Source organism: Helianthus annuus, chromosome 10 (assembly GCF_002127325.2).
Source record: "Helianthus annuus cultivar XRQ/B chromosome 10, HanXRQr2.0-SUNRISE, whole genome shotgun sequence".
NCBI classification, from domain to species: Eukaryota; Viridiplantae; Streptophyta; class Magnoliopsida; order Asterales; family Asteraceae; genus Helianthus; species Helianthus annuus.
Window position 1 is genome coordinate 136,409,344 of NC_035442.2, and position 20,900 is coordinate 136,430,243.

General features: G+C 37.2%; 1 protein-coding gene across 1 annotated transcript; it reads right to left on the minus strand.

Moving 5' to 3' along the window:
• Nucleotides 1-12,459: 12,459 nt before the first annotated feature.
• On the minus strand, nucleotides 12,460-13,888 carry LOC110885734 (probable 2-oxoglutarate-dependent dioxygenase AOP1). Its single transcript, XM_022133443.2, has 3 exons — nucleotides 13,417-13,888; nucleotides 13,011-13,332; nucleotides 12,460-12,924 (listed from the first exon to the last, which is right to left on the minus strand). Exons 1-3 carry the CDS (start codon nucleotides 13,800-13,802, stop codon nucleotides 12,661-12,663), a joined length of 972 nt encoding a protein of 323 aa, XP_021989135.1. The 5' UTR covers nucleotides 13,803-13,888; the 3' UTR covers nucleotides 12,460-12,660.
• Nucleotides 13,889-20,900: the final 7,012 nt, after the last annotated feature.

Here is a 20,900-nt window from a genome sequence, read left to right on the forward strand (position 1 = left end):
CCCTAGCAAGGACCCTTTGTAAGCTTCTTTCGTTCTTTTATTGCTTTCCGAGCGTGAAAGTCAAACAGTGTTTTACTTTCTGCTTTGACCACGAGTTGGTCAACAGGAAGTTCGTTTGAACTTCGCAACGTGAGTGTAATCACGATGGTTATAGTCCCTAGTGACTATACCTACTGATTACCACGTTGACTAGGCGTAGTGACGAGTCGTAGTTTCGGTCAAAATGCTCATTTAAGCGTATTTTGCAACCAAACTACTCATGGTATCAAAACACTTTGTTTTGATATCAAAAACCTGTTTTCTAACTTAGTTAAACTTGTTCCAACATGTTTAGCTCGTCACTTTTAGTTTAGTGCTTGTTTAGAGTCGTAAGTCAAGCGGTCTAAACCACCGCTTAGACTTTCGAACTCGACCCGTTTGGTCGATCATTAGGATCCGACCAAGCATTTTTAGTGACCATAGTTGTATAGGGAATAACCTTTCGAGGTTATACCTTATGGTCACCTAGTTTAAGTAGTTGTATGATAGGTAGTTTATATGCCTAAGGTAAATGACCAAAATGCCATTTTCATGCATAATTGGTATTTAAGCATATGTAACTTAAACTTTTGTCACATAACTGATTATGCAACATATTTAAGCATGTTTAGGCATATAATACTTGTCATAGGACTAGTTAGACGTCTCGAACGCGCTTTTGCGCGAACGACGCGTTAAAGTAGCGTAAGTTACCTTAATTGGTCGTAACAGGTCGAAAGCACATAGGTTAGGTTTCGATTTAGAATGTAGGCTTTGTTAAACCATATCACATGAGTTCCAATACTCATTTGGTTTACAAGACCTCATTATGTCTGATCTTCCGATTTAGGTGTCGATTTATTTACTAGTGATTCGATTATTAGGTGCTGCTTGAGTTTCCTTGGTTTGATTGAGCTTGTTGAGTTCTTTAGATTGAGGATACTGTGCACTTCGATGTGAGTACATAGATCCCCTCTTTTTACATGTTTTGTGGAAACTATGTGAGTACATAGATCCCCTCTTTTTACATGTTTTGTGGAAACTATGTGAGTACATAGTTCCCCTATTTTACGGTTTTCTATTGTTTTGGGGTGATTGATATGTATTAAACGATTTCGAGGTTTAAACGATGATTTCAAAAATGATTTAAATGGTTTATATTAAACTAATAACGATTTCGATAATGTGAACGAACTTGTTGGTTGTAGTTACATAACGAATGACATTCCGAACTGACCAGTATTAGGTTATGGTACCATAGGATCTGACAAATCCCGTTATTAGACTACACCCATGGTTATGTGTGGGGGTTATGTCGGTAACGACCGAATCTGATGATTGTTAACTTACCCTTTAGTGGTTTGTTAATACGAGTTTCGAGATAGTCGAGTCATGAAGGTTTGAATGTTATTAGCGAGACGACCAAAAGTAGTTTCACAGTTAAACGAAAACGAATTTGGGACGAGTTAAATGATTTGATACGACTTAAACGAGATAAACGAATTGGATAATGTGACGGGTGTAGCATTATAAAAGCATGGTAGATACGCTGCTTGTACATCTTATATATAAGTGCTCTTATCATATTACATTGCGTGTCATTATTTAGTTCACTTGGGAAACGATTTTGAAACGATGTCACACAAACGAGGTTTTTGAAATGATATAAACCATACGAGTTTTATTAACGAGTTTATACGAGATGTTTTACGATCTGGTTTACTAAAGCAAATGTTTTGGGGTTAGAATCATGGCTACGAGATTTTATAAACTATAACCATCTTGATTTGAGTTGGTTAATTATGTTGCAATACACTTTTCAAAACGAAGTTTGTACTTTTGACCCTTGTAGTCTAACGAGGTACTGCAACATATAAACGAGCCATGAATCCGACACTCTCACAAAACCTATGTGCTCGCCAGCATTTCTTTGCTGACTTTGTTTTTACATATGTTTCAGGTGGTGTTGCATGATGTTGATTGCTAGGAAGCGTGTTCATTTAGGATCTGGACATGGCCTTAGTGACATAAAAACAATAATAGACGATATATATTTTGTTTGTTTGGTTTTAAGACAATGTACATTACATAATAATTTAATAAACCGAAACATTTGTATCCATGGTTGTGAAACAATAATTCTGTTACAACACTCCCTGGCGTTTCCGCCGCGGTTTCGTTGTTTTGACGCGGTCGGGGTGTGACACCAACCAAACTGGAGTACTTTTTGTCAAGAAGAAAGACGCCACTTTTCATATGTGTATCGATTATCGTGAGCTAAACAAAGTAACTATCAAGAATCGTTACCCACTTCCACGCATTGACGATCGATTCGACCAGCTGCAAGGGTCAAGTTTCTACTCCAAATTCTATCTACGATTGGGATATCATCAGTTGAGAGTCCACGATGGGGACATCTCTAAAATTGCTTTCAGAACCCGTTATGGTCACTTTGAATTTATTGTCATGCCTTTTGGAATGACAGACGCGTTTGCGGTTTTCATGGATCTCATGAACCGAGTGTGCAAACCATATCTTGACAAGTTCGTGATCATATTCATCGACAACATTCTGATTACTCAAGGAATCGGGAGGAACACGAGCATCACCAACGTCTTATTCTAGAACTCTTGCGCAACGAACAACTCTATGCCAAGTTCTCAAAATGCGACTTTTGGCTTCGCGAAGTCCATTTCCTTGGACACGTGGTCAACAAAGACGGGATTCACGTTGATCCTGCCAAGATTGACTCTATCAAGAACCGGCCTGCACCCAAGACTCCAAACGAAATCCATCAATTCTTGGGATTGGCGGGATACGACCGTAGATTCATTGAGGGATTTTTGAAAATTGCTCAACCCCTTACAACTCTGACCCAAAAGGGTGTTGCGTACAAATGGAAGGATACTCAAGAGTCTGCGTTTCAGAAACTAAAGGAGAAACTTTGTAGTGCTCTTTTTCTTTCATTACCTGAAGGCACCGATAACTTTATTTTCTACTGCGACGCATCAATTCAAGGACTCGGTTGCGTGTTTATGCGACGCAAGAAAGTTATTACCTACGCTTCTCGACAACTCAAGATCCACAAATGGAATTACACAACACACGATTTAGAATTGGGAGCAGTAGTCTTCGCACTCAAGATTTGGAGACATTATTTGTACGGTACCAAGTGCATGATTTACACCGATCACAAAAGTCTCCAGCACATATTGGATCATAAGGAGTTGAACATGCGGCAACGCCAGTGGGTTGAACTCCTAAACAACTACGAGTGCATGATTAAGTATCATCCAAGCAAGGCAAATGTTTTAGCTGATGCCCTCAGCAGGAAGGAAACCAAACCTAAGCGTGTTCGTGCCTTACAACTGAAAGTGGATGATTCACTTGAACCTTCCCAATGAGATCCAATACGCTCAAGTCGAAGCACTGAAAGCGGAAAACCTCCTAGCTGAATCTATGCGGGGCATGTGACACCTGTGTCACTTCAACCATCAAACAAACGCCAAAGCAATGAAATATTGTATTTCATACTTTGGACTTGTATAAATATGTGTATCGTTTGCACATATCAACTCTTGTTCGATTTCAAGCTCTACATCGCTTTCTAGGGAATTATACGCAAACTGGTGCGTAAACGTACTCAGTTTAATGCGACAAATACTCCGGAACAGCAACATATACTCAACATACCTTAAATAACCTTTACATAACTTAGAAATAAGTTTTGAAGGCTTTGGTATGGCAAAAACAAGTTAATTCGCTTACAGGGACTAAACTTGACAAACTGCGAAAGTATGCCAATTTGAACTGTAACAAACATTCCGGAACATGCCCATAAGTTAAACATACCATAAATATCCTTTACATAGCTTAGGAATAGGCTTTGAGGGGTTTGGTATGCTAAAACAAACTTTCGGATCATTCAGGGGCTAAAAGTGTCAAAAAGTGCACAAGATTGCACTTTCGCGCATAACCTAAGTTCTGAATACATCCGGACATCCAAAAATTTATGAAAGCATCCTTATATTATGCCTTAGTGTATGGCATGAGAAAAATCCATTCGTCGCGCAATTTGGATCGTCTTTCGCGCTTATGCGCATTCTGTCGTAATTAACCGAACGTCGCGACCGTACGGCCAAACGAACCGACATCCGAGATATTTTTGAGCACATTTTAAGTTCCCTATACTTTAACATCATTTTAGAGCTTTGAAATGGGGTTAACGGGGCTTAAACGTGTCAAAAATGCATCAAATACCAAGTTTTGGAGCTGCAGGGACCAAAACTGTAAATCTGCCAAACTAAGGGCTTACGGACCGTAAGCCAAAACCCATACGGTCCGTAAGGAGTCCCCAGTACAGCAGATACATTGAATCTACTTGCAGTTGGCCTTTCGTTCGTTCAAGGGGCAATGCCCTTTCACCCAATCAAGAGCCAAGGGCCATTTTCAGTAACCACAACATTTTGACAAGTGGACGCTTAGGATTGTGGCACGAAAATCAAGAAACGATCCTAACGGCTTTGCCTTTCCTATAAATACCCCCCCCCCCATTTTGCTAAAAACTCACACAATCTGATCTAAAGGCTCTAAGTTGGAACCATTGTTTCATATCTGAGCCATTTTGATCTAGATTAGCATTCGGGGACCCTCCGTAAGTATTCTTTCGTTCTTTTATTTGCTTTTCGAGTCCTAAAGTCAACATTTTGTTGACTTTCTACATTGACCAGCCTATGGTCAACCCGAAGTTCATGGAACTTCATAACGTGAGTGTGATCACGATGGTTATAGTCCGTAGTGACTATACCTACTGATTACCACGTTATCTAGGCTCAGTGACGGGTCGTAGTTTCGGCCAAAATGTGCATTCTTGCATATTTTGTAACCAAACTACTCGTGAGCATCAAAGCCGTTTGCTTTGATGCCAAACCTGTTTTCTAAACTTAGTTAAGCATGTTCTAACATGCTTAGCTCGTCACTTTTAGTATAGTGCGTATATAGGGTCGTAAGGTAAGCAATCTGAACCATCGCTTATACTTTCGAACCCGACCCATTTGGTCGATCATTAGGATCCGACCAAACACATTAGGTGACCATAGCTATAACCTCCCGAGGTTATGCCTTGTGGTCACGATGTTAGGCATTCCAGACGCGTTCTACGCGAACGACGCGTAAGGTAGCATAAGCTACCTAAACGGGTCGTAATGGGTCGCAAGCACTTAGGTTAGGTTTCATTTTAGTATGTAGGCTTTGTTAAACCATATTACACGAGTCTCCATACTCGTTTGGTTTACGAACCCGCATACTATTCGATCCTTCCGATTTAGGTCCGGTATATTAACATAGCTACCTATTAGGTGCTGTTTGATATTCCGTGATCTAGCATTGTTTGATTATTATACAAGAACTTAAAGCAATCTCAGGTGAGTACATAGAACCCCATCTTTTACTGTTTTCCAAACTGTTTTGGGGTGAAACACATGTGCCTATCTGTTACTTTCATGCTTTCCATGTTTTCACATCATATGCCTGCTATGTTGTTAGTACATTATAGTACACGATTTCATTACATTTCATGCTATGTATGCCCATTGTGTGCGTACTTAGTACATTGATTTACGTTACATTTCTGTTGCATATGTTTACTCAGCATATGGACACATTGATTTACATGAACATTATGTTGCATATGTTTACTCAGCATATGGACACATTGATTTACATGAACATTTCTGCTTCGTATGTTTACTTAGCATACTTAGTACAATTGTTTACATCACATGCCTTCATTTTGTTATGACATTTGGTTTGTTTAACATGGGACAATACATTCATTAACATTAGCTACGCCGTTCGTTAGTAGGTAGTGGTACCATAGGAATTGACAACTCCCGTTCCTGAAGTCCTGGGTTTGATAGGATTGTAAGGAATGACCGAATTCGATATACATAACTTAGATAAACCTTTAATTTGTTTAAGGGTTTATCGCCACAGTCTCAAGGCTTGGATGTATGCATATTTCACAATACCGCATAAATGTTAATATCAATAGAGCGTGCATTTTTCCAAAGAATATAATGTTGATTTAAACCACGTTTTACTTCAACGACTTGTTTGTGCATTTTACATATGGTTTAAGTTGATACATTTCGCTTACCATACATGATACATTTTGGGATACACATTACATGATTTACATTGAACATAAACACGTTGACATTGACATACACATTTGGTGAATTACATTGAACATAGACATTTGTCATGGTTTACACAATAAACAATTGAGTTATACAAGAACAATCTTACATGGTGGATGGTTTGGGTAAATGGTTTGAGTAACGTGGAGTATGTAATATGATGCAAACATGGTGGATACGCCGCAGGTACTTCCTGTATATAAATGTTTTTATAATATTACATATCTTAGCGTTATCTAAATCATTTCAGTTTAGACAGATGACATTTTTATACAAATAACACACTTTTCACGAGACATTGTTTTACAAACGACTTATCTTATACAAACGCATTTTACATGGTTATCCGTTTAACCATACAGTGTCTTCTCATTTATACATATCATCTGATTTTATCGTTTTTCAAATGATTTACAAGACAAAGCAAATTACAAGGTTCATGACTAAACATTTTCTCAAACATAAGTCATGAATTCTGTTTTCATAAAACCAATGTATCTCACAGGCATTTTTATGCTGACGTACCTATTTTCACATGTGTTTTCAGGAAATGATGCATAGGACTTATCAAGACATACTTAGGCGGACCTGTGCCTTAGTGACCTAAAACGAGACAAGAACTAGTTAATTTATGTTATGTACTCTTTGGTTCTTGTTTATACAGTGTATACTTTCATATTTGATTAATAAAACGAAACTTCATTTGCCCTGGATTTGAAACAATTGATTCTGTTACAACACTCCCCGACGTTTCCGCCACATTTTGTATGTTCTACGGGGTCGGGGTGTGACAGGGCATGGAGAAGCAAGTCGAACTTAAAGACGACGGCATCCACTACTTCATGGATCGTATCTGGGTTCCATCTTACGGAAATCTCCTAGAGCTTATGATGGATGAGGCACACAAATCCCGCTACTCGATACATCCTGGTTCTGATAAGATGCATCACGATCTCAAGGCCCTGTATTGGTGGCCTAACATGAAAGCTATCAATGCAAAGTATGTTGGCAAGTGCTTGACTTGTGCTAGAGTGACAATTGAATATAAAAAGCCATCGGGCTTGCTGCAACAACCAGAGTTGCCAACATGGAAATGGGAGCAGATTTCCATGGATTTCGTCACCGGTTTACCAAGGTCCCAAAGCGGGAACGATACTATCTGGGTGATCATAGACTGTTTAACCAAGCCTGCGCATTTCCTTGCGATCAAAGAAACCGATAAGTTTTCGAAACTTGCAGCCGTCTATTTGAAAGAAGTAGTTGCTAGGCACGGGGTGCCAACCTCTATCATCTCTGATCGTGACCCACGTTTCATGTCTGAATTGTGGCAGGCTATGCACAAATCCTTTGGCTCATAGTTAGACTTGAGCACTGCTTATCACCCACAGACGGATGGTCAGACTGAACGCACCATCCAAACGTTTGAAGACATGTTGAGAACATGTGTTATCGACTTTGGAAACGGGTGGGAGCGATAACTACTACCTCTGGTAGAATTCTCTTACAACAACAGCTACCACACTAGCATTCAGGCAGCACCATTTGAGGCATTGTACGTTCGTAAATGCTGATCACCTTTGTGTTGGGTAGAAATTGGCAAAAGTCAAATTACTGGCCCAGAGCTTATACTTGACACTACGGAAAAGATTGCCCAGATTAGACAGCGAATGGCGGCGGCACGTGACCGTCAAAAAAGCTACGCTGATAAGTATAGGAAACCTCTAGAATTCCAGGTCGGGGACCGAATTCTACTAACAGTCTCACCTTAGAAAGGTGTGGTACGTTTTGGCAAAAGAGGCAAGCTTAATCCACGATATGTTGGACCTTTCGAAATTACCGAGAGAATCGGTAAGGTGGCGTACAGACTGAATCTGCCTGACGAGTTGAGTGCGGTACACAATGTTTTTCACGTATCGAATCTGAAGAAGTGTCTGTCAGATGAAACGCTTATCGTTCCTTTTAAGGAACTCACAATCGACAACCAATTACGCTTCATTGAGGAACCAGTTGAGATAATGGATCGGGAGATCAAAACCCTCAAACGCAGCAAGATACCGATCGTACGGGTTCGTTGGAACTCCCGCTGTGGACCAGAGTTTACCTAGGAATGGAAAGACCAGATGATGCGCAAGTATCCTCAATTGTTTGCAAAAAAAAAAAACTTCCAGCACTGAAGCTACAACGGAATTTCAGGACGAAATTCCAAGCTAACGGGAGAATAATGCGACACCCTGTGAATTCACTGCAACTTGGGGATAATGTGACACTTCGGGTCCTTCCCGCACAAACTTATTGTACGAAACGATTACGTAAATCTATTAAACTAGAATTCTAAATTATAACTCTTTTTTATTTATTTTATTTATTATTTATTTTTATGAGAATTATACCATATGTTAATGCATAACAACAAACAAATCTTTGTGTAGGACTATTGATTGGGCTACACCCTTATGGCGTCGCACACCTACGATTTGTTCGGCCCAACAGTATCCCAGGCCCCTCAAAATACCCTAATTAAACCGCACAGTAGATTGGTACTAGCTCTTTCAATTGTCCGACCAATATGATGGAATTATAAATACAACAAAACCAGCCGACATCCAGGTTTGTTGGTTGTCATCATTAGAGCACTAAATCCCAAAAGCATTCCACTGCTCTTTCTCTCTCTCTCTCTAACATTCTTCTTCAAAACCTTCAACTCACCGGATCTTTTCGCTCCGACCAGACCTCCGACAAACCCATTCCGCTCCGGTTGTTCAACGGCAGCTCTTCCACCGACATCACCGGAAAAGATCAATGCTTCTCTCCATCTTGTTCCCTCTCGTACATTACACATCAAGTTAGTCTCAGCTATTTAAATAACCGACTAATAATGAATGTTTAAATAAACAGGGACTTGTTGCATGATAAATGAATATTCGATGCAAATGAATGCTTGATGTTAAATCTGCTATCTGTTTAAGTGATATAAATGAGTTATTTCATAAACCTAAGCTTTTGAAACTAAAAGCAGATGATTTGTGAACTCGCCAACTTTATGTTGACACTCTACTGCATGCTTTGCAGGTAATCAGTGACTGCAGGAGCTTGCGACTTGAGGAATGTAGTGGTTGTGTTAACCCGTGTCGGGTTTTGAATAAATTTAAACTTGGACTTTGAATTGAACTATTGAACTGTGCTTCCGCTATTCCCTTTTGAACGTCGTTTTAGAGTTAAGACTTAAATGTGGATTTTGGTAGTCACTAATCGTATTTTAACAAATTGCATTATTTTTATAATTGTTCAATATGATTGGTTGCTAGATCCTGATTAGTCACACGCTTTGCGGTTGTACTCCGCCAGTGGAAATTGAGGGTGTGACAATTACTTAGCGATAGATACACGACACCTAAAAATTTCCGTTCGCAGGTCCGCCACTGGTGATATCCGCATTGACATCTTTAACGTCATAGTTTTTAGTCATGTGTAAGAAACATACTGTGAATGAAGAGGTTTATTCTACTAAAAACTATGAGATTCAATATGTCCATGCATATATCACAAGTGGCGGACCTATGAGTGGAAATTTTTAGGTGTCATTTATCTATCGATATGTAATAATATTTTCACGTCAGGTTCGAGTCGAGTCAGGCCGTTTAAAATTTTAATGGGTATTTCAATGCATTTTAATAAATAATATAATCTTTTTATCATAATGTCTTTAAGAAAACATCTATATATATATATATATATATATATATATATATATATATATATATATATAAGAATTATTAAAAGTAATAAACATTAAGCTATATAAAAGGGAAACAAATAATAAAAAAATATAAAACAAATATGTAAAAGTAAAATTCCAAAATCGTCCATAACGTTTGGTTATATTTGCTTATTTCATTCAAAAGGACAAAAATGTCCTTCTCCTTAACAGAAAAATAAACTGGGTTAATGATTCGGATGTAAATAACAATAAAACACAAATAAAAAACTCAACAAAACATAAATGGTAAAATGTCTTAGCTTAGTGTTAGCCACTTGGTTTAAAAAAGCGTGAGGCGCTCTAAAGCGTTTTGGTTCCAAAAGCTTTAAGCGAAAGTTCAAACGCGACGTGACATCTTCACGTATATGTAGCGCTCAAAATAAAAAAAAATGTACACAACAATATGACCTATTCTACTTGTTAATCAATAATAAACACAAAAACATGATTAAAAAAACACTTAACACATAAAAACATAGTTAAAACATAAATTAAAGTCGAAACACACTTAAATGATCTCGTTAAATGAACACGCTCATGTACACCCGAAGCTCTACCCACTTCACTCCATGTGAAATCGTCTCCAATTTAGGGAGCGGCTGAATATGTTAAAAGATAGCTAACGTTCTTTTTGAGGGTAAAGAAGTAGCGGCCTCATTTAAACCCTATTTTAAGATTATTGGGCCTAAATAAATGACCCAAATGTGACCTGATTGGGCTGAAGAGTCGCCTCAAACCAAGGTTGCTTCGCATTTAAAGCTCGCCTCAAAATGCTTCACATGTTGTGACGCCTCAGAGCAAAAAAAACGACATTCCCAGCACTTCAGCGCCTCACGTTTTAGGCTCGCTTAAATCGCGCTTTTTTAAACCAAGGTTAGCAATTTAAAGTTGTCATAGTAATTATAGAACATCTATTGGAAAATATATAATATATATACTCGTGTATAAAAATACATTACGACCCCTAGACATATAAGCCTGGTTCCGCCTCTGATATAAGTCTGGTTCCTACGCTGAACCAAACAATAGACATTTCAAAAGATCATATCAATCTGAATACAATTTCAAAAGAATGAATTCAGAAAATGGAAAGGATACAAGAAGGCTTACTATCATGATCAATTACTACCTCATTTTTTATCGACTTGCTGGTTACCTTAGATATGAAACTACAAAAACTCAAAACGTGAGCTTATAATTTGGATCCCTAAAAGGCTAAAATGGTGGGGCAGGCCATTGCCATTTTATGTTGGCAATAATGCCGGCCCTGCCTTTGGACTATCCAAACTCGTGGTGGAGACCTTGTGGGTAGAAAGGTGACCGACACAAGCCCGCATGTGTTTTAATATCTACTTATACGATCCATCAATTTTATTATTATAATTTATTATTATTATTTTCCTTTTTTCTCTTTCATTGGTTTACTTTTCTAATTCTTTGTAGGTCATTTTAACTTCCATTTATATTATTTTTATTTTGTTTTACGTGCTCTGTTTTATCTGTGCCATCTTCTTTTTATATTATAATTACAAAACCTTATTTTTTATATTAATATTTTTTATTTGTTTTACGAATTTACACCAGTAAATTAAAATCAAAATTACATGAATTGTTTATCATATAATTATCTAATGACTAACATTCTGCTAATATTATTAATTTAATCAAATTAAATGCCTATTCATTTTAATTATTTAATTTTCATTTTTATGTTAACAACTTTCATTTTTGTTTGTAAAGTTTTACGGGTATTTCAATTACATTTTGATGCTTCGTAAATTTCATGGGGGTTTTACGTCAACATTTGAACTATTGCGAAACTGCAAACCAGGATTGCAAAATATAGCCAACAGATGACATCAATACACAAATAAATAACAATGTTTGAAAAAAAAAAACTCACCGATGAACATTATACAACAAGATATGACCCATGAACTGGATCTGGAGAACTCGTCCGATGCACACAGACTAATAAACTTAAATTTGATGTCGAGATAAACAAAGTTCACTGCGGGAAGATTTATTTTATTGTGGAGACCGAAAAGCGACATACCTCTTAAAATTTATTACTAGAGTTCACCTATTGTTCAATGTGCGAACACAAACCTCTATAAAATTTACTACTAGAGTTAACCTATTGTCTACTATGTGATACTTGAACTCACACTACTTAATTTGGTACCGTTAAACACCTGTTGCCATTAGGCCAAGAACATACACATGCTTTTTGTTATATATGTTGGAACGATTTTCACACACCATAGCGGCATGCTTTTTCCCTTTTTTTTTGTTGTGCCCCTAGTTCGGTTATAGCAACCGCTTGTAGTCAGGTTATCGACACTCGTATAGCCTAGGATACCCAAGAAATAATCTATTTGAAGCTAACTCCTTTATAAATAAAATGTATATAGGAACAAAATCTAAATATGGCACATTGTTTGGAATCCAGCATTATAGATAAAAGAATGAAATACACAAATATACATCAAACTTGTCATTTAAGAAATGAAATTCCTTTTTACAAAGTCACAATAATATACAAATAATATGTAAAACAAAACATAGTCACAATAATATACATATAATATGTAAAATAAATTAAATGAGTACCTTCATATATACTCCTCTTAAGTCATGAAATACCATATATAATATGATATTTTATAGACATGCAATATAATATTACATGTTTTCAGCTGACACACCACAATACTTCTCCAATGCATATTTATCATTAATATTTTCTTTCTTGAGGAAGAATTTGAAAAACTCTCCATAATCAAAAGGCTTGAAGAATAGAGGGTGTTCTTCATCCACCATTTCATCAGGTGCTTTTATGATTTTGTTAGATTTTGGAACTGAAAAGAAACCAATTGAATATCTGTCTTTATCTCCATTCATCACCACCCTATGAGTTGCTGCATGTAAGCGTCTGTTCGTCCAAACCTGTATAAATAAAATATAAGATTTAATTTTCTTCATATTTATAGTAACATAAAGTTTGGAATAAGTTGAAGTTTTAGTTAACTTACCTTGAAGGCTTCTCCTACCATAACTACACAGCTGTTTGCTGAGAATTTCACTTTGAACCATTCTCCTTCTTTGTTTTGCACTTCTAGTCCTTCAACTTCATTTGATTGCAAAATTGTCAATATATTCTTGTCTGCATGACTAAGTAGTCCCATATTGGATTCATCTTTCTCAGGCGTACGGTATTTCATAACCCTAACAAGATTGCTTGTTAGTTCCATATGTTCATCCATATATTTCTCCAAATTCAAGCTCTCTAGAACCATAGTCCTCACAACCTCATCCAGCTCCTTTAACTTCTCCGCGTAAACTTGTATCGTGTTGCTGTTATAAATTTAAATAATAGGTAACATATTAAAAATGACAAACCTTTATTCATAGAATAAAAAAATTGGTTCAATTACTTACCTGAATTCAATGTTGCCTTCAGGCCACATGAGATTTGCAAAACTTTCAGGTTCTTCGATTCCTAAGCTCTCAAAGATTGGAACCTCTTTTGCTTGTCCAATGTAGCCATTGTAGAGCTTTTCAGTAAGATTTCTTACCTTTATTTCTAAGGGAAGATCGAATAGCTGCTTCAAGGAAGAAAACAATGATGTGCGAAGATCAAGCGAAATCCCATTGAAAATTGCTTCAAAACAACCGAATTCTTGGAGGGCTTTGAACACTTGGGCTTTTGTTGAGTCCCATACGAGGGTTCCCCGGTTGTGCCTGTTTACTTCAGAGAAATCTATGGTGGGAAGCCGTATAGGTGCTAGAGAACCCATCTTTGTTTTGTTTTGTGTTGAAATCATTAAGGAAGAGAATTTATAGGCTTTCCAATTTGTGAATAAAAAACAAGGAGAAGAAACAAAGTGGAGAATATTCACACATTGTTTACAAAGGTTTGCAAAATAATTATATCAATGACTCGAATAATGTGAGTTATAACTTGAATTTCAGCCGCCAGGGATCAAAAAATGATTTTAACACCCAAAGTACTTACTATTCGACTTCGAAAGAGGTTTGGACACATGCTTCCAGACATGTATATACTGTGGCGAAGCTTGACCCAAATGACGAGGGGGTCGAAAATGTATATATCAAAAAATTTCTATAGAACCGGGGGTTGAAAACGTATATACCCAAAAATTTCTATACGAAAACTACGTATACAACACTACTGAACGAAAAGTTCGGGGGGTTAGGCGCACTCTCCGCCCCTTCTATACTTCGCCACTATGTATATACATGTACATATTTTACTATATATAATATTACTCTTGGATTATCTATATCTACACTACCTTATAGTTAAACTCCCCCGGACAAAAAATATAAATTTACCACGATTATAAGACACTTAAGAGGGTTTACTGTCTTAAAATGAAGGTGAAATTACCCGATCCGTTTTTTTTTTTACTTAACCTATGTATTAGAATTTATAAAGCTGGAACTCTTAAACATATTTTAACCCACATTGCTTGTCTAAAGAAACATCATCAAAGAAAACTCTTATAAATAGAGAAGAGTAATTCAACAGAGTTTTTTAGCAGCTTTATTTAGCTGGTATAAAAAAGGATGTGTATGTGATTATAGCCAATTAAGTTCACTTACCTTGTATTTAAAAACTGATTTAATAGTTTACGGCCTCCGTATTTCAACATTCGTATTCATGGTTAACAAAAACTTGATTACAATTATATGATAATTCGATAAAAAAAAGATGATTCTATCAATTCCATTACCTCATCCATTCCATTACCTTGTCCATTTCATTCCATCGCCTATTTGATTACCTCATACCAAACATACCCCAAATTATATACATGACAACAATCAATACATGATTTAGATAAGCGATCTACTTTCACATTATCATTTAAATAATATTTTCGAAGATCATTATGTCTATCTTTATTAAAAAATTGATCATAATATTCTCATGCTTATAAAATAGTTATCGTTAATTATTGATTACAAAGTCAAAATGTTTATTAGATAGTTTTTTATTAGAATTTTAGTAAGGATGATTATGGAATTATCACTTTAAACTTCTATTTGATTTAAGTATGCTTGATTTCATCCAATATGGGGTCATATATATTTGTTTATTAGAATTCGCCGGCCTGTTTTGTAATCTGAACAAGGAAATCATATTGGAGAAATGGCTGCTTTTTTGGGATTCAACATTAAAATAAATAACCAAAGAAATGGTTGTTATCCATCAAGAAACCTAATACTTTTGACCGGAAACCCTAAAAACGTTATACATTACATGATTGTCTCTCGAAGGTATGGGTTCAGTTCAAGTTACGGACAAAACACGTCCATTTTAATGACATAGCCATGATTTAAATACATATATAATAATTATATTTTATTCTTTTAAGTTGAATTTCTTTTACCACTTTTAAGCTTTTTGTTTAACAATGTGTAAACTACTATATTAGCCTTTGACACTAATATAGGAGAAATATTTTCACATAATTTATATAATTCGGTTGACAAATTTCAAATTACAAATTCTACGAACCAAATAGACTTACCATCAAACTTTTCATTTATCATATTTCAAGGCTAGCTCATATTTTTACTTGGTATCTTTTTAATATCATATTTAGATGAAGTAAGTGGATTACACTGATTTTTGGATCTTTCTGGTATATTGTTAAAATAATTTCTCTATCCCAGTAACAAGTTAAATATTTTTTTAATAATACGCGTTATTTCAAAAATAAAGTAATTGAGAGAGATATCACACGAGAGACAGATAGGATGATGAAAAAAGAATTGACATTACGAAGAGTTGACTTTGTTGCCTTATGGGTGCCAGCTTAATCCTTGTTTAAAAGTACTTGCGGAACCACATCACATGGATAATAAAGAAACATAATATGCTAAATTTCTAACTGAACACTAAAAGTAAAGATTTATAGGTTTGTGTTTGCGTATTTGTCTGTTAATTTCTATTTATTTTTATGGGGGGTTATTGCTATGTAATGATCTCTATATTTTCAAATTTTTTTATACTGTTCTATTTTGCCCTCTCGAATATCTAAGGGGGAGGGGGAGCTATATATGTGTGTTGCATGATTCTTTTATTCTTTACAATAAATTTTGTCGGCATTAGTTTTAATTCAAATGATTTAAAAATTAAAGGCGTATAGATGATGTTAACTAGTGTTAATGAATTTATTTATTTTATAAGTTTTAAGGTGTTAATAAAACATGTCCTTGTCATAATGACATATGTTAAAAGTTATTTAATTCTCCTTAATAATACCAATTTTGATGTTTTATTCAACCTGATATATTGTTTTAACTACTCATTTGTTCTAATTATTTTCTTCCTGATTATTTAAGGTCAAAATTGTAGAATAATACAATTAGATGGTCGTTAATTTCAAATAGGAGTTATGTAGGAAAACTTATGTTCATTTAATAGTAAAATCGAGTTCCAAAGAATTGTGTTTTATTGATATTTAATCTAGTTGTAATTCATAAATCTAGTAAGATTTGAACCCAGGACCTCTATGTTATAAGTTACAACCTTAACCAGTGAACCAACGCATTTGACACGAAAGATATAATCAATCTCCATTACCATTACCACCTGAGGGGATCTAGAAGATGGAGAAAGGCAATGTATACACTTATACAAACGGTAGTATGGTGTATATGGAAGTGTCGGAATGAGGTGGTCTTCGATGACAGGTAGCCAAATGTTGAAAGATTGATGGAGGAAATCCAAGCTTTTGGGTACCTATGGTTGCGTAATCGGGCTAAAGCTTATGGGCTCTCATGGGATTCTTGGCCGACTTTTGATTATGTATGGTTGTATAATATTATGATGTATCTATGAGTTGGTGATGCTAATTTTCAGTTGGTTTTTTAGTAATAAAATTTATTTTGTTGGCCGTTTAAAAAATTGATAAATCTAGTTTTAAAATATCAATTTTTAATAACCTGGGACATGAATTAGTATTTCGCTTTGATTGGTTGAGAGGGTCGTGAACTTAACATATCTCCCTGTCTCTCTTTTTCTATTTTGATTTCATTTTGTTCGTCATAATTTTTTGTTAGTTTTCTATTATTTAACTTCAAATTGATTGAAAAAACTTCTACTAATTTCTGAAATGGTATACTCTTTTAACTTTCTAAGCTTCTGCTCGTCGTAACGCGCTAGTTGCTATTAGTAGGGAATAGTAAAGCTTAGTTAAGTTAAATATAGAGGATTAGAAAATAAATCAATAAAAATACATGTATATGTCACACCCTCAAATTCTACCTGCAGGGTTTGACCGCGAGACGCGTGATAAACCAAGATTCAAGACACTAGTCATATAGAACGACCTCTATATGAGTAAAAATACATTTTTCAAACCAAAGTACGTTGAAGAATCATAAAGTATATGTAATGTAAAGTAGTGCGTCAAAACAAACGCCCAAAAACCAACATAAGTAAATGTATGAATGCAAACACCAAAAATAGTTTTATGTACTATGATGTGCTCCTAGCCGTGATTAAGTACCTTAGTGACCTGAGAAAGATATGCAAGAACAAGTGTCAACATATAATGATGAATGAGTTCACATGTTTTTTTCAAAGATGTAAAATAATTCATTGTTTAAGTTGTTTACAGTTGATGAAACAATGGTTAACCTGGCAGGGTTAACACACTCGTCTCGTCAAGAAGGGTTAATCCCTTCATCTCGAGGATCGCTGGCTGGATCGCCTGCCGGTTGATCTCCTGCACAAGGAAACAAACCGTGACTCGTAACAAGGAGGATGGGGTGGGGGGTGCTCCTTGTTACCACTCTCCGGCGTGAGAATCAATAGTCTGCTTGGGAAGCAAAGTATGATAGTAGTAGTAGTGAGAGAGTTGTGAAGAGATATACCTCAAACCTTGTTTGGGGTTGGTATTTATAGCCGAGGAGTGAAGGAGGAGGTGGACGGATAGATTGACGACATGCTGCACCTTTACAGGTGTGTCAGGCATGTCGCCTGTGGAAGTGAAGCCACGTCAGTCTGTCGCTTACGTAGACCTGACAGGCGGCTGCCATTGGTGCTACTTGCTCTGTGGTGTCAGTCCCACTTGTTGAGTACACAGGAAGCGGTGCAGGCCGCATCGCTGTTTGCGGTAACTGTAGATGTTCCCGCGTCTTACTCTTTGATCTAGAAATACGCGAGATGCGGTGCCAAGCCGCATCGTCGTCTGTGGTGACTCTTGCTGTTATCCAGCTCCCTTGTATTGATAGAAGTGTTCACCGGATGCGGTGCTAGGCCGCATCGCTGTAAATACTTCCGTTTTCATACACCAAATGCGGTGCCGTGCCGCATCACTTTACCGTTCTCATACTACAGGTAAGTCCTCCTCCATCATTGGGCAGATTGGAATCAACTACTGTGTCTGCACGTTCCTGCACGGACACAGGTAGGTTGTTAGCTAGTGGGGGTTTTGATAAGGGTAATGGTCACTCGCGGTCGTGCTGACGCGAGACCTGGGACCATACCCCTTCAAGTCCCCCCAGTCTAGTGTTGCTGCCATATGCAAGTTGCATGTGGGAGGAGTACTGGACTATGGTGTGTAGAAGGTAGTTTGGAGTCTGGAGAAGATTCTAGGCCATGTAGATGGTCTTTGCTCTTCGTAAATCAAGCTGGAGATCCGGAAGAGTCATGTGACGCCTCTTCCGTACCAGTGAGAAAGTTTCGTTTGATGCGAAATTCTCAGCCTCGGGTTTTGATATGGTAGCATAGGCTACCTGTAAGATTCTCATCAGGGTTGGGTGACACCTGTTGGTGTGTCGAACCGACCTTTGAGATCTTGCTGGGGGTGTTCACAAATGTGACAACTCGTATTTCGAACCTATCTTTGTGATGTATGTAACGTATGTGTACGTGTTATGATTATGTGAACTTTGACTTATTGAATGCTATTATGTGCATGTATGTATGTTATTGAATGTTTATATATTGAACGGGCCCAAAACGCACAACATGAACCAACCGCACAACACTCACTCGATCGCACAAGTCATTTGGGCCACACTCTTGTAATCGGACCATAAGGGCAGCCCATGTGTGGGTTCGGCCCACTCTCTTCTTATACGTATACAAGCAACCACCCTTAGGGTTTTGCTTTCTCATTTGTTACAACAACACAACACACACAATAACCCTAGTTCGGTTTCTTTCTCTCTCCCTCTAAGTCGACGGCCATCACTCCCCTTTCTCTCGAAGATCATTGCCGAATCGGATCACCCTCTATCAATCGGTTAGTGTTTGATTATTCGTTGATTTATGTTATGTGATTACACATGTCCTAGATGATACATGATTGTTGATGATGTTAAATGATAGTATTCTTGTTAATCGGCTCGCATGAATGTCAACTATGATTAATATAGGAATTGATGACCTTAGGATATTATCGAATAGATAATCAATCGGTCGTGATATGGTTGAACTCGAATGATATGTGTAAGTTCTAGGGTTTAATCCGATTAAATGTTGTGTGATAAATTGGTGTTCATGTTTTGATCATGTTAGGGTTTATGAGATTTGATTTAAAAATGCTTGTTTGATCGATTGGATGTTAATAGAATAGTTGGAAATTCTGTTAATTGATAATTGTAAAATTGGAAACCATTGAATGTCTTGAAACCGATTATCTGTTAATTGATTTGTAAAATTTGGAAACGGATTAAGTCATGTAACTGATTTCCATGTTTTCGGGTAATTTAAACGGATCGCACAAGTCTTGTCGGTCGCACAAGATCAAATCACACTAGGTCTGATTTGATCGTACAAGACAATCGCATAAGCAAAGTACCATCACACTAAGCACCGTATACAACCAGCTGATGCATGATCGCACAACATCTTGTGGATCGCACAAGCTGGTGTCGATCGCACAAGATTTTGGGCCACACACTTACATTGATATCCTGATACGCTGTTGAGCCGAGCAGCCCAAATCACCATCGCACAACCCATCCGGATCATACAAGTTTCCCGGATCGCACAAGACTTTTACATGTTATTAGATTGGGCCGAGAGCTTTATGTTGGACTGTTAGTTTTGGGCTACAACAGGTTTGGGTCGGTTTGCTTATGGGCCGGGCACAAGACTGATTGCACAACCAATTGTGGATCGCACAAGTTGTGTTGATCGCAAATCGGTTAGGCCGACTATCTTTTGGGCTTAGACTTTTAAGTCGCACAAGTTGAATGTATTGTTTGACTGTTAAAAATGCTGCCATGATCTATACGTGCTCGTAACGTGTTAACTGGTGTGAAACCTATGTGCTATGCTTGAGTCAAAACCTGACTTGTATGGTAACCCTGTTAGGACGTGGTTGACCACTCTTAGTTCAAGAAACCTTTTGTGTATCTGCCGAGCAAACCAAGGTGAGTTCACACAGCCAAGGCATGGGGTTCCCAGGGTGGGAATGGGATTTGGATGATTTATTCGTACATACCTACTTAACAGAACCTAATGATATGGTCCTCGGGTGAGGAAGAGTGATGATAAGATACGACTAGACTAGTATACCAATCGAATTGATCTTCGCACACACGCCAGGGGTTGGCCGCGATATTATGACTAATCATTCGCACACATGCCTAGGAAGGCCGCGAACTATACATGCTAAAACTTCGCACACATGCCAGGGTGGCCGCGATACAAATATACATAGTCTAGGATATTTGGGAATATTTCCCCTAACCTTCGCATACACGCCGAGAGGGCCGCGATGGAAACTAATACGAGACATGATTTAACGAACGAACATAATGCTGCTCATACTGTTACAATTACTGAACTGTACACTGTGAACTCGCTCAACTAGTTGTTGACTCTCTGCTGTATGCCTTGCAGGACCTTAGGTACATATGGAGCTTGCACA